We start from the raw sequence: 14,742 nt of genomic DNA on the forward strand, positions 1-14,742 counted from the left end.
TAATGAGTACACACACGAACAAAACAATAAACGATACGTGAAGTCCTAGGGTTAAACACAAACCTTACGGATCAAGATCCCACAATACAAAAGTGCCAACAGGCTGCCTAAGTATGGTTCCCAATCATGCCATTTAAAACAATCCACAGCTTAAAAAAAAAAGAAACTAATGATCCTCTGTGGCCAAATCATGCTTTCTGGTGTAGTAGCCTAATTTGAATTATTTAATTTATTTCTGTATACACATGAGTAAGCTAATTAGGCTATATATTTTTGGCAATTTAATTCAATATACTTTAGGGAAAGCTTCCCCTAGCCTTATGGACGCGCCGCCTATGGCTTTTAATGCGGCACAAACACAACCAGTCATGATGTTTTCATCTGATTGTCAAACAATCACTTAAAAAAATTAGCTCCTGTAGGCTACCCACGCACGTTCATCCACTCACAAAATAATTCCAGCATCCAAACCCCAATAGTACACTGTTCACCCGCAATGATGAATGGAAAGCGACATCTGTTACAAATCACCTTCGTGAATTGTAATGACATTAGGCGATTGTCATTAGGCCTACACTTGTAGCTTGAATTGATGCATCCACTGTTGTCCACACGCGCCTCGGTCTTGGCTACTTATCTCCACCTTGTCCGTGCGTGTCTTGGCCACAACACAATAGACCACCCAGTTTCAAGTCAATTTGCTAATTTTTCATACGTCTGACATGCATGTTAAATAATGGTGTAATAGTCATAGTTTTTTGGCATATTGTGATAGGCCCACATTTTACCGGTACAGCGTACTCCCCACTATTTATTTTGCCGGGACGTAGTATCGGACCGTACCGGCTTACTTTCAACCCTAAGTATAATTGTTTAAAACAATCGGCGGCATGTAAGACATTTATTTCTGGTTCAATGTTTTGCTTGAAAACTGTAGTTTCATGGATCATCTTTCCTGTCTGAGGGTGTCAATACGTAATATTTTTCCACCTGTCTGAACATAAGGGTTCTCTATTTATGGTAATATTTAAATTACGTAATAACTCCCCACTTCAGAGTACTTATACCATTCTGGGTGGTAAGACCTTTCATAAGTCACTATTTTATAAATATTATATTTTATACATTTTTTTTGTATTTTCTTGTCTCATCTTTGCAATGTCTCGTTGTTGCTGGATCCCTGTTCTGTGTTGTCAACTTAGCTTTTTAAATCATTTGAATAAGCTTATTTCAGTATGAGCCTGTCTGCAGTGTTTCATATAGTGAGTAAAGCAGCTTTGGATGCTAAATTTAACATGGATCTGCTGCATTAATTCTTTAATATTTATCAGCAGAAAAAGATGCTTGAAATGTGGCTTCATCCGTGTTAGAAATTCAGCAAGAAAGCTGTGTGAACACATAAGTTATAAACAAGCTTTGACACCTTGTTTGATCCCTGAAACTCCCATATTTCAGATTATGATTATGAATATTTGTATGGTATTTAAATAGACATTTCTCCTGCAGCACAGCTCAGAAATGTCTTAATATTGTGGAAAATATTTCAATATTTTGTCAACTCCATTTCTGTATATTCAAAAATACCAACTATTGGCCTTGTAAACCATAGAACACTGGAGAAGAAATTCAAGATGGCAGTGAATATTTGAGAATCAGCACTAAACCGCATAACAGCTGCATTAGGAACATTCAACAAGTTGCAAAAACATATCAAAGTAACACATTATTCCCTTGAGAAAGCAAAGGGACTGTCAGTGTACTATTCAGACAAGGATGAGCACAAAATATACATAAAAACACATTGGCAGCTGCACAGTTCCTCTTCTCATCTCCACTGACTAGACTAGACTAGTTTTGACTGAATAAGGGAGAATGTGTGAAAACAGTGAAGCTAGCTATGTCACCCACAATCTAGCCTGTTCCTGAGGCAACAATGACAGCTAGCTAGAGGAAGTCACAGTCTGTCTGGTACTTTCATATCATAGTATTTCACTAGTGCTGTCTGGGACACGAAAGGTATGGACTGGAGGCATGGGTTCTCACAGCCTCACCCAAGGCCTAAAATAGATGACTTCAATCAGCTTCTTCTGACCCAAAACAGGACGACATTACAACAATCCTTGCAACATAACCAAACATCCCTTTCGGATTCATATGTATTTCTTCCACAACCTTGACCCTGATTTACTGCTATCTGGCTGTCTCTCTCTTGGCACTGTGTGGGGCTTCACAGATATCCTTTCCTTCTGTCAGGTGTAAAGACTATGGGACACATTTGGTCCAGAGTGTGAGGAGGGCTCTCTTTTTATCTATGTGGCACACTTAGTATCTGAGGGATAGTTACTCTATGTTCTGTCTTGGTAATACACTGTTTGGTTAAGAGTCAGAGAGATACTGGCTTTGTTCCAATATCCACACTAGTATACCAGTTAATATGAAGAATCACTGGTGCCAGGAAAATAACCTCTCACTCAACGTCAACAAAACAAAGGAGATGATCGTGGACTTCAGGAAACAGCAGAGGGAGCACCCCCCTATCCACATCGATGGGACCGCAGTGGAGAAGGTTCCTCGGCAAGTTCCTCGGCATACACATCACTGACAAACTGAAATGGTCCACCCACGCAGACAGTGTGGTGAAGAAGGCGCAACAGCGCCTCTTCAACCTCAGGAGGCTGAAGAAATTTGGCTTGGCAACTAAAACCCTCACAAACTTTTACAGATGCACTTTTGAGAGCATCCTGTCGGGCTGTATCACCGTCTGGTATGGCAACAGCACCGCCCGCAACCGCAGGGCTTTCCAGAGGGTGGTGCGGTCTGTCACAGGAAGGCCAAAAAGATAATCAAGGACAACAACCACCAAAGCCATTGCCTGTTCACCCCGCTATCATCCAGAAGGCGAGGTCAGTACAGGTGCATCAAAGCTGGGACCAAGAGACTGAAAAACAGCTTCTATCTCAAGGCCATCAGACTGTTAAATAGCCATCACTAGCACATTAGGGGCTGCTGCCTAAATAAATAGACTAGAAATTACTGGCCACTTTAATAAATGGAACACTAGTCACTTATTATTATTTTTTTTTCATATCTTGCATTACACATCTCATATGTATATACTGTATTCCATACCATTCTACTGTATCTTAGTCCATGTCGCTCTGACATTGCTCGTCCATATATTTATATCTTCTAAATTCCATTCCTTTACTTAGATTTGTGTGTATTGGGTATATGTTGTGAAATTGTTAGATATTACTTGTTAGATATTACTGTACTGTCGGAGCTAGAAACACAAGCATTTCGATACACCAGCAATAACATCTGCTAAACATGTGTATGTGACAAATAAAATTTGATTTTATTTTATTTGTAGTGCCAATGCATTTGAAGGGGTAGCTGCAAGTCAATAGACATGTTACAAACATGTTACTGATAGTCTACTCATAGTTTGTTGAGTATCTCCAGATGGACTATCTCAAATCAAGTGTTACCTGAGGATCAGATGTGGATGGATTCTGGGACTATACTCCTGCATTAATGAAGCGCTATTAAACTGAGCGGTCACCTTCTCCCAGCCTACCCGATGATCCACTTAAAGCTAGGGGTCCGGGCCCTGCAGGCCTCTTCAGTTCTCTGCCTCCCTCCAACACAAATGGCCTGAGCTTACTTTATAATTGCCTACGCCAATAACATACACAGCTGTTCAGCCTGACTGCATCTGGTGCAGGATGAGGGAACCAAGGAAGGGAGGAAAAGTTTAAAGGCATCCTGAAGTTTAGACGGAGAGGACCGTAAATACCCAAAGGCAGATAGATAGGCTTCTTCTCTCTCCTCTCCTCTCTGAAATGAATGAATATCGGAAATTATTAATGGAAAAATATGTTGGAGAATTAGGAAGGACTGTGATGTGATGTTCCTCCATTTTGTGAGAAGGACTGTGTCTATATCTGAAATGGCACCCTTTTTGGGGGACTAAGTGCAATAAAAAGGAAATGGGGTGCAATTGGGCATGAAACCTGTGTTCTCCTTTGGGTGAGGGTAACCCATGTGGAGGGAAATGCACAAGTACAAGATCTGTAAAATAAGATAAATGGGGAAAACACATTTGAGCAGTGTTGCTGTTTGATAGAGGGAATCTACTTCCTTACTGAAGGCTTGGGCACTGATCCCAGACCAGTAGAAAACCCCACTGAGTTGGGTCCCAGTAGGGGACCTCAGATCTGTTAAGTTATAAGCCTACGGGTGGGGTGACCACAACCACATGCCGACCAAACAGGCACAGAGCTGGATGAGGAAGGATGGTCTGTGGAAGGATGGTGTGTGTGTGTGTGTGTGTGTGTGTGTGTGTGTATGTATGTGTGTGTGTGTGTGTGTGTGTGTGTGTGTGTGTGTGTGTGTGTGTGTGTGTGTGTGTGTGTGTGTGTGTGTGTGTGTGTGTGTGTGTGTGTGTGTGTGTGTGTGTGTGTGGGTGTCATTGTGTACAATGTAGCTCTCATCAGGGAGGAGATCACTCAAATTTAGTTAAAAAAAAAAAGTCTCATCAGGGAGAAATCCCTCAAATACAGTAAATGGAAGTGAACAGATGCTTTGGCTGTGTGCACGTGAAAAAACTTGAAAAATGAGGAGCCGGTAGAGGACAGTGAGGATGTATCAGCTAAACTCACCCAAATAGTTGCATGTACACCAAACAACCAAAGATACAACTTCTCAGATTATCAGTGACATTTAAATGTCAGAAATGGTAAGGGATTTTTGCATCAGTGTTGGCAAATTGCAATTTAAATCAACCACTTTCAAAAGATTTGGAACATGTGCTTTGCCGATGGCACAACATACAAAGCTTTTGACCAGGACGAAAAAATATGGTCATACTTGTGACAAATTACATTTACTGTGGATGTGTAGTCTAGCCTATGAAAAACATAAAAAAGAAACAAATCCGAATCACTCTGACTTACGTATTCTGTGATTTGAGGGGGAGCATCACAGAATAGCTCTCTTTGTGGGAATAAGTGTTATCGACAACAGTTAATGCATCAAAAGGCTGATAGATGATTGTCTCTCTCATACAGTATGCAGCCATCCACTGCAGCAGGCAGGAGAGGCTAATAAAGCTTATCTGTATCTATCTCTCAGGGCCGTCACCATTCACACACACACTACAATCACACATTCATCATCTCACTCTCAATGCAACCAGAGCAAAGAGAGGTACCTCTAGCAACACAAGAAAGAGGAGTAGGCAATATGGGTGTGCTCTATGGTGTTCTGCAGCTGTGATACTGTGTCAAATAAGATCAGGAGTAAACATGTGCTTAACAAGTAATAAGTTGCATGGACTCACTCTCTGTGCAATAATAGTGTTTCACATTATTTTTGAATGACTATCTCATCTCTGTACCACACACATACAATTATCTGTAAGGTCCCTCAGTCAAGCAGTGAATTTCAAACACAGATTCAGCCACAAAGACCAGGGAGGTTTCGAATGCCTCGCAAGGAAGGGCACCTATTGGTAGATGGGTAAAAAAACAAAAACCAGACCTTGAATATCCTTTTGAGCATGGTGAAGTTATTAATTACACTTTGGATGGTGTATCAATACACCCAGTCACTACAAAGATACAGGCGTCCTTCCTAACTCCATTGCCGGAGAGGAAAGAAACCGCTCAAGGATTTCACCATGAGGCCAATGGTGACTTTAAAACAGTTACTGAGTTTAATGGCTGTGATAGGAGAAAACTGAGGATGGATCAACAACACTGTAGTTACTCCACCATAATTGACAGAGTGAAAAGAAGGAAGCCTGTACAGAATACAAATATTCCAAAACATACATCCTGTTTGCAACATTTTTGTCCCGAATACAAAGTGTTATGTTTGGGGCAAATCCAATACAACACATTACTGAGTACCACTCTTTATATTTTCAAGCATAGTGGTGGCTGCATCATGTTATGGGTATGCATGTAATCATTAAGGACTGGGGAGTTTTCAGGATAAAAAAGAAACAGAATGGAGCTAAGCACAGGCAAAATCCTAGAGGAAAACCTGGTTCAGTCTGCTTTCCACCAGACACTGGGCGATGAATGAACTTTTCAGCAGGACAATAACCTAAAACACAAGGCCAAATCTTCACTGGAGTACTTACCAAGAAGACAGTGAATGCTCCTGACTGGCCGAGTTACAGTTTTGACTTAAATCTGCTTTAAAATCTATGGGAAGACTTGGTTGTCTAGCAATGATCAACAACCAATTTGACAGAGCTGGAATATTTTGAAAAAGAATAATAGGCAAATCTCTTAGAGACTTACCCAGAAAGACTCACAGCTGTAATCACTGCCAAAGGTGATTCTTACATGTATTGACTCAGGGTTGTGAATGCTTATGTAAATGAGATATTTCTGTATTTCATTTTTAAAACATTTAAAAAAAAATCTAATAAACATGTTTTCACTTATGGGTTATAGTGTGTAGATGGGTGAGATAAAAAAAATATCTATTGAATCCATTTTGAATTCAGGCTGTAACACAACAAAATGTGAAATAAGTCAAGGGGTATAAATACTTTCTGAAGGCACTGTCTGTGTGAAGATATGCTTACGTGTTTTGTGTTTTGAGGGTGCTCCAGGGTGTGCTTGTAATGTCTCCTCTGATTGTGCTTGTGTAAACTGGAGATTCTCTATGATCAGACAGCACTGTGTCCCTGTCCCCCCGCTTGACTTGTTCTGCCGGTGTGTGTGTGTATATGTGTGAGTGTGTATGTGTGTGTGTGTGTGTTTGTACAACGCTACCTGACTACTGATCAATACACTGCAGTAGAGGGTCTCCCATGAGTGTCCATTCACCTGATTCCCTGTTTGAAGCCAGGTAAGAGTCCCATCAAATCAACCATTCCAATATAGCATTGTAGTGGTACAGTGGTGTAATATGATGATGACAGCCTTTTAAGCCACAACCTTTATTAGAAAGGAATACAATTGTCAGTTTTTAGAGCAAACTGTATGTACACCACACTGATTACTGGCCCTTTCACATGCAAAATGTATTTTGTGTGGGGGGACATGCACCGCTATGTGGTCTGTAAAATATTAGATAAATAGGGGAAATCCATTATGTAAATGGTGCAGTGAGTTTAGCTGTTAGGATACAGACTGGACAGGCTAATTTCTAGTGTCCATGGTCACTGCTTGATTAGACGAAACCCCTTGAAAACTCTCTCATTCAGTACCCCTGATTTCAGCAACCATTCCTCCCCATACACACAAAGACCTAGTGTAGTTACAGTTAGCAGTTAGCACATGGCACTGACATGCACATTGAGAGATCTCACTCCCCAAATGAGTCTGTAAACAAGATGTGAAGGTGGCGCGGGCAACATAATTTGCAGAAATAAGTGTCAGGATGCAGTTATGGCGTTATTTAGTGCACCATAAAGAGCCAGGCTATTGATTCGAGAACAGAAGCGGCTCCACAGTTATTTCTCATTAAACTGATGTATAGTGTTCACTATTCTCCTCCCTGCCTTTCTGCCTCTGTATCTCTCTGTGTCTATATCCTCTCTTACCCTCACTGTGTGTTCATAGTTCGTACCTATCAGTATTTCCCCTCTCTATGTCTATGTAATGCTGTGTGTGTCCTTCTGTCTCTCTCTTTCTTTGTATCTCTGTCTTTCATTATGTTTCTGTATAACATACTGTAGTCTATTCCAGCTAGAGTATGTGGGAGTACTGAAAAGCTTTATACAAATAAAGTTATTATTATTAGTTATTATTATTATGAGTTATTATGAGTTATTATTATTATTATTATTATTATTATTATTATTATTATTATTATTATTATTATTATTATGTGAGAGTACTGTAGTGTAGTACTGGTACTTTCTTCCAAATCAGTCAACAGCATCAAGGAGAATGGAAGAAGGCCACAACAAGCAACAAAAATGGGAGCCAAACTGAATTTGTTGTTGGTACATACTCGGAACGCTTAATTCTGTTTAAACCCTGTTTGTTTATTTGGATCCTGTTTCTGGTACTAGAACTGGCAGACTGTACCAGGCTTATGGCTGCGTCTGCTTTGGCAAGAACCCAGGGGGTTCTGCTAAGCCTGTACTCTTCCCCTTCTATAGGGCTCAACACACACACACACACACACACACACACACAAACACACACACAAACACACACACACACAAACGTAAGAAATTCAATCTCATCTGCCGCAAATTATTTGGTACGACTTGCTCCACAAACCTGCAAACCCACTAATCTGTGACCTGAGAGAATCAACATGGGGAAGATAACTAGAGAACACCTACCAAAAGGCCTCAACCTCCAATTCAAGATGAACCAATTGGCTGTCCAATACAGTGACTATGATTGTGTTTGCGTGTGGATTTAGGTGTATTTGTGTAAATCAGACAAGAGGCCTACATTTAATTCCATCAGTGGTAGATAAAGACGCCAGACAGTGGGTTTATTCAGATTAGTTACGTTATAATTTAAGGAAAACGGTGGTTTCCCATCAACATCCAATGGCATTTATTATTTAATAGTGGCCAAAGTCTTCTACACTGATTATATCCGCTGCTGAGCATTATCACCACATTAGAAACTGATGGTGAGGGTCTTTGTTTCTGTCACAAAACACAAAGGTTGGAACAAATCTGTCATTTCCTGTAAAGGCAGAGAGACATTCTTCAACCTTTTACGCTAGCTACACAATGAGCTAACCAACCTACACAATGAGCTAACCAACCACATGAGACGTTCAAGCTGCTAGATGCTAGCCTGATAATTTTGAGCACTGATTATGTGAAGATACAAGTGAACAAAAATCATTACTTTTGGTTGGAATTCCATTTCCATTTCATTGTCCAAACTGAAGAAAAAAAATATGTCTGTAAAAACAAAATATGAAGGAGCTACAAAACATGAAGAACACCTGCTCTTTCAATGACATAGACTGACCAGGTGAATCCAGGTGAAAGCTATGATCCCTTATTGATGTCACTTGTTAAATCCACTTCAATCAGTGTATATGAAGGGGAGGAGACAGGTAAAAAAAAAATATGTTTAAACCTTGAGACAATTGAGACATGGATTGTGTATGTGTGCAATTCAGAGGGTGAATGGGCAAGACAAAAAATGGAAGTGCCTTTGAACGGGGTATGGTAGTAGGTAAACATTATGTGGGTAAAACAAAGCGCGAATTAAAAGTACAAATCTCGGAGCATCGTAGCACCATCAGGTGCAAATCTCGACATACCCAGTCGCTGCCCACTTTTTGGAAGCGAACCACTCAATTTCGTCCCTACGTTATATCGGCATCGAACATGTCACCCTCCCTAGGAGAGGGGGTGACCTCGACAACTTATTGTTAAAATGAGAGGCTGCCTGGATCTTTAATTTAAAGACCCTTGCTCCCTTCAGTCTCAACGTTGACTTTGATCTGAAGCCATTCTTGTGATTATTGTGATTTTGCTATTCATTGTTTGTGGGCCTATGTAGCCAAGTTGTATCTATGATCGTATGCTATCCATGTTTTTTGTATGTTCTGTTTATCTGTGAATTAACCAATGCTATTAGGCCACACCCGGCCATGATTACAGACACCTGCGTGTGTCCTTTGACACTATATAAACTAGTGACCCGCAGTGTTTGTCATTATACCCTGATGAAGACAGCTTGTCTGTCGAAACGTTGGTTATTAGGATATTAAATTATTGCATCTGAGCAACTAGAGTGTGCAGCTTTCCTTTTATTTTTCAAGTAGGTGTGAGGCGCAACGGTTTGTGTCAAGAACTGCAATGCTGCTGGGTTTTTCATGCTCAACAGTTTCCTGTGTTTATCAAGAATGGTCCACCACCCAAAGGACATCCAGCCAACTTGACACAACTGTGGGAAACATTGGAGTCAACATGGACCAGCATCCCTGTGGAGTGCTTTTTGACACCTTGTAGAGTCCATGCCCCGACGAATTGAGGCTGTTCTGAGGGCAAAAGGGGGGGTCCAACTCAATATTCGGAAGGTGTTCCTAATGTTTGCTATACTCAGTGTACACAATGGCTTGCTCTGGGGTAAACACACATTGAGCAAGAAATACACAAGTAGTGGTTGCCAAACCAACATACCACATACAGGGAAACTGAAGTGGTTAAAAGCCTTTTCAGATCATACCAACAGAAGTAATCGGAAATTAGGAACGTTAAGAGAACATTGATTTACCCATCTATTTCAGCACAGTTATATATGAAGATAAATCCTTTTACCACCAAATTACCTATTGACAGACAATACTTAAAAATCAATATGCGTTAAAAGCAAATACGTCAAGCTGAGAAAAAAAAGCAAACTTTGCTGTTTTGTTTTGAAGGTCTTGTTGCTAGTCAATGTCAGTCACTTTCATAGTGTGCCCTCTGACTATGATTCCAATTATTGATCCAATTCAAGAAAGAAGCATTCTTGCACATTACTGACACTCCAATTACAAAGCTGTGTTTTCGTAGAATCCCTATACATTCTTTGAGTTGACCCCAAATCTCTTATCACAACATAAAACTATTACCACTGAAAGCATCCTTAAAGGAGAAGTTAGCTTTTTAAAACCAAATCTATTTTTATATAAATGGCATGTTATAGAAGGGTCCAGACACTATTTTTTGCGATTTCACTTGTTTTTGATAAACTTACACCGACCAGCAATTCAGTTAATCATCCTCGTTGTGCAGTAGGCGGGCTCTGAAAAAATATGAACAAATGCTCCAAAAACACCCAAATACATCATTTATAAACAGAAACACTCTTAGTATAGTGATGCAGGTCTTAAATGCTGTACACATTAAATTGTGTATTTCCGAACATTATCCGTAACGCTATATTCAATTTTGTGCTACTCACGCTGTTCCATTCTTTGTGTAGCCTGCTGCTACAATGGACAGAAAGGTATCGCTCTAGTCACAACAAAATGAAATATAACTTTGCGGATAATTTTCAAAATGACACAATTTTATGTGTACAACATCTAAAGACCTGCATCACTATACTGAGAACTTTCTAAAATGACTTATTTGGGTGTTTTTGGAGCATTTGTTGATGTTTTTCAAAGCCCCCGTACTGCACAATGAGGATCAGGCAGTGAATCACTGGTTGGGGTAAAGTTTCTAAAAAACAAGTGAAATCGGAAAAAAAAGTTTCTGAACCCTTCTATAATATGCTATTTACATTTTGTTTTAAAAAAGCAAAATTATCTTTTAATGTGTAGTGCCATATTCTCTGTGTTTCAGGCCTCTATGCAGGTTACAGTCAGCATAGAATGTCAATATAGCATTCAATATGCCAATATAGTACCTGTATAACAATATCAATACTAAGTAAAGCTCAGGTTTTTGGGCTGCCGCTGTTTTATAAACACCAGTAGTGTTGGATGGTTTAGGAGGCTTACCTTTGGGGTTGGTTTCATTTTCTTGCTGACACAGCGATGATGATGATGAGGAGGGTGAGGATAAAGCCTCCCGCCACCAGCATGTAACACTTCCTCTTCCTAATCTGCCTCTGTGGGTCAGATCAGATTACATTAAATCAGAAAACTATATAATCTGCAACATATTCAATACATACAAAAACACAAACATTTCATCTCCTCCCTGGAGTTACACATCAAATACTTTCCAACATTCCCTACTAAATAGACACCATGCAGGCACCCATTGTAATACCAGGTGAAATGGCTGAAACACAATTTTGGGTTATTGGGTTACCTTAGGTTTCTACATCAGTAGAATCAGTAGAAATCAGTAGAACATCAGTGTATTTAGAAACAACTTGTCATAAAGACTTGATTTGAGTTTGGTCAAGTGCTTAATCTCTTTCCTCTTTTTCATTAGAAAGGGTTATATCTATGGACTGGGAATTGTTTCAACATCATTTATCTACTTTTTTCGTCTTCTAATATCGCCTGTGGTGTAATTGAAAACTTGAAATGCTTCAAACAACTTCCCCGCATAGAACACAAGCTGTGTTATCCTCCCATGTTCATAACTCTCAATGTGTAGTAAAAAAAGAAAATAAAAAAATCTGGTAAATAAATATAAATGAAAATAACTAGAATGGAGAACAGGGGTTAGAGATATTTATATATTTCCCTGGCTCCTAGCCTCCTCAGGTGATGGGTGATGGGTCAGAGCAGGGAGGGGAGACCAGAATCTATGTTGTTTTCAAATGCTTTTTCTTTCTCTTTTTCCTCCCAGTTTTTCCGCTACAAAGGCAGTGAGAGCGGCTGCTTTAGACCAGAGCTGGGGCTGGAGTCTTTAAATCCTGACGCGCTTCAAAGCAATTCATCTTCTGAGACTTGAAACAGGCTTTCCATGTGGAAAGAGAGAGAGAGAGGAGAGGGAAAAAAACTGCTGTCGAGTAATTTTCAGTTTAAACGTTCCACTCCACAACAATTTGCATAAACAGCCCTGCGTCTGTGATAAGAAGATTGGTAATTTTCAAAGGCTCTGTGGGGATTGAGAATTAAAAGCCTTTCTCCACTATCTCCTCTTTGCAGCTGGCCACCACAGATTCCCCGGCTTCTCTCTCACATTTCCTTCTAAACTTTCTCTCCCATCCTCTCTCCTTCTCCCTCTGCTTGCACACAGCAGTCACACGGTGCCGAGTCTCTCTCTCTCTCTCTCCCTCTCCCCTTCTCATCCCTACTCCACTGTTATTTATTATTATATTATTATTATTTAGGGAGAACAGAAAAGTAAATAAGGTAGAGAGGGGAAAAAATGGCTTACTATAACAAAGGAACTGTTGCAGTATTTTTTAACTTGAATTTTCCAGGCACAGGGCCAACAGAGAGATGAGGTGAGAGAGGGATTGGAGAAGGAGGCACACAGAGAGTAGGGGGTCCTCGTAGTCTCAAGTGTCTATTCTTGGATCTCTCTCTCTCTCTCTCTCTCTCTCTCTCTCTCTCTCTCTCTCTCCCTCTCCCATTCTCATCCCTACTCCACTGTTATTTATTATTATATTATTATTATTTAGGGAGAACAGAAAAGTAAATAAGGTAGAGAGGGGAAAAAATGGCTTACTATAACAAAGGAACTGTTGCAGTATTTTTTAACTTGAATTTTCCAGGCACAGGGCCAACAGAGAGATGAGGTGAGAGAGGGATTGAAGAAGGAGGCACACAGAGAGTAGGGGGTCCTCGTAGTCTCAAGTGTCTATTCTTGGATCTCTCTCTCTCTCTCTCTCTCTCTCTCTCTCTCTCTCTCTCTCTCTCTCTCTCTCTCTCTCTCTCTCTCTCTCTCTCTCTCTCTCTCTCTCTCTCTCTCTCTCTCTCTCTCTCTCTCTCTCTCTCTCTCTCTCTCTCTCTCTCTCTCTCTCTCTCTCTCTCTCCCTCCCTCTCTCTCTCCCTCTCCCTCCCGCTGGCTCTCATCCCTGATCCTCTCAGTCTCAGTGTTGTCATTGTCATGGCAAGGTCCTAAGAAATCCCCTTTCTCAGCATAAAGGTCTGGTCAAGGACAAGGAGCAGCTGGGTTAGAATGAAAAAGAAATTAGCTTTATACAATACGTGGCACCTTGAATACACTCAGTTTATCCCAGAGCCAAAGCCAGAGGAGAGGAGTAAGAGCTCTGCTGAAGAAAGCTTGATCTCTTGGTGAGGATACGTTTGGAAACTGTCACAAAAGCCAAAATGTAAACATATTTTTCTAGCTATACCGTAACGTTGTTTCATGTCTCCAAACATGACGATGTGGCACCAGTAAATTTCCCAAGCATATTACCATCTAAAGGTGTTCATGCATTTCACAACCATGCCAGTGACAGTGTGTATTGCCTCAGGGTATGGGAAGCATGAGGCTGCTACACTGCATCCTCACACACCAAGATGACCCTCACTGCGGTTATTAGCACCAGCAAGTCATGTCAGACCGTATGCCAGCACGCTCCAAACTCATCACCATTTCTCTCATACAGAAATACAATCTCACATTGAGTTTCCAGGAGGGGAAAGCTATTTACCATTTGTGTGACATGACAAATGTCTTAATAATACAATAATAATGCCACGCAATGATTACTGACATAATATTATTCCTCCTTTATCGCATCTGGTAGAGGACAAATTGTAAGTCCATAAAATAAATAATGCTGGCTCTGCCTGTAACAAGCTGCCTCCTTTGTAATCGGCTTATGTGAAATGTACATACAATTCCCAGTCAACCTGCTAATGATATTTAAAAGGAGTAGCAAATAAACACTCACGGCCAGTCCTGGGACCCTCAGTGGACGTGCTACTGTGACAGCCTCCCTGTCAGGGTCTCTGCTGCATCGCCTCAGACTGCACCGCTAACCCCCCCCCCTGTCCCCGTCCCCGTCCCCGTCCCCGCATCGCCTCTGACTGCACCACTAACCCCTCCCTGTCCCCGTCCCCGTCCCCGTCCCTGCATCGCCTCTGACTGCACCACTAACCCCTCCCTGTCCCCGTCCCTGCATCGCCTCTGACTGCACCACTAACCCCTCCCTGTCCCCGTCCCCGTCCCTGCATCGCCTCTGACTGCACCACTAACCCCCTCCCTGTCCCCGTCCCCGTCCCTGTCCCTGCATCGCCTCAGACTGCACCGCTAACCCCTCCCTGTCCCCGTCCCCGTCCCCGTCCCTGCATCGCCTCTGACTGCACCGCTAACCCCTCCCTGTCCCCGTCCCCGTCCCTGCATCGCCTCTGACTGCACCACAAACTACAGCCCAGCTG

At 41.3% G+C, this 14,742-nt stretch overlaps 1 protein-coding gene across 1 annotated transcript in view; it reads right to left on the reverse strand.

Moving 5' to 3' along the window:
• Positions 1–14,742, reverse strand: part of LOC121543026 (t-SNARE domain-containing protein 1-like) — a 137,793-nt gene that overhangs the window by 20,305 nt on the left and 102,746 nt on the right. Inside the window, exon 11 of the mRNA XM_041852702.1 lies at positions 11,446–11,555. Within this exon, the coding sequence (XP_041708636.1) occupies positions 11,460–11,555 (96 nt within the window). The 3' untranslated portion in view covers positions 11,446–11,459. The remainder of the gene's footprint in view (positions 1–11,445; positions 11,556–14,742) is intronic.

Source organism: Coregonus clupeaformis, chromosome 28 (assembly GCF_020615455.1).
Source record: "Coregonus clupeaformis isolate EN_2021a chromosome 28, ASM2061545v1, whole genome shotgun sequence".
NCBI classification, from domain to species: Eukaryota; Metazoa; Chordata; class Actinopteri; order Salmoniformes; family Salmonidae; genus Coregonus; species Coregonus clupeaformis.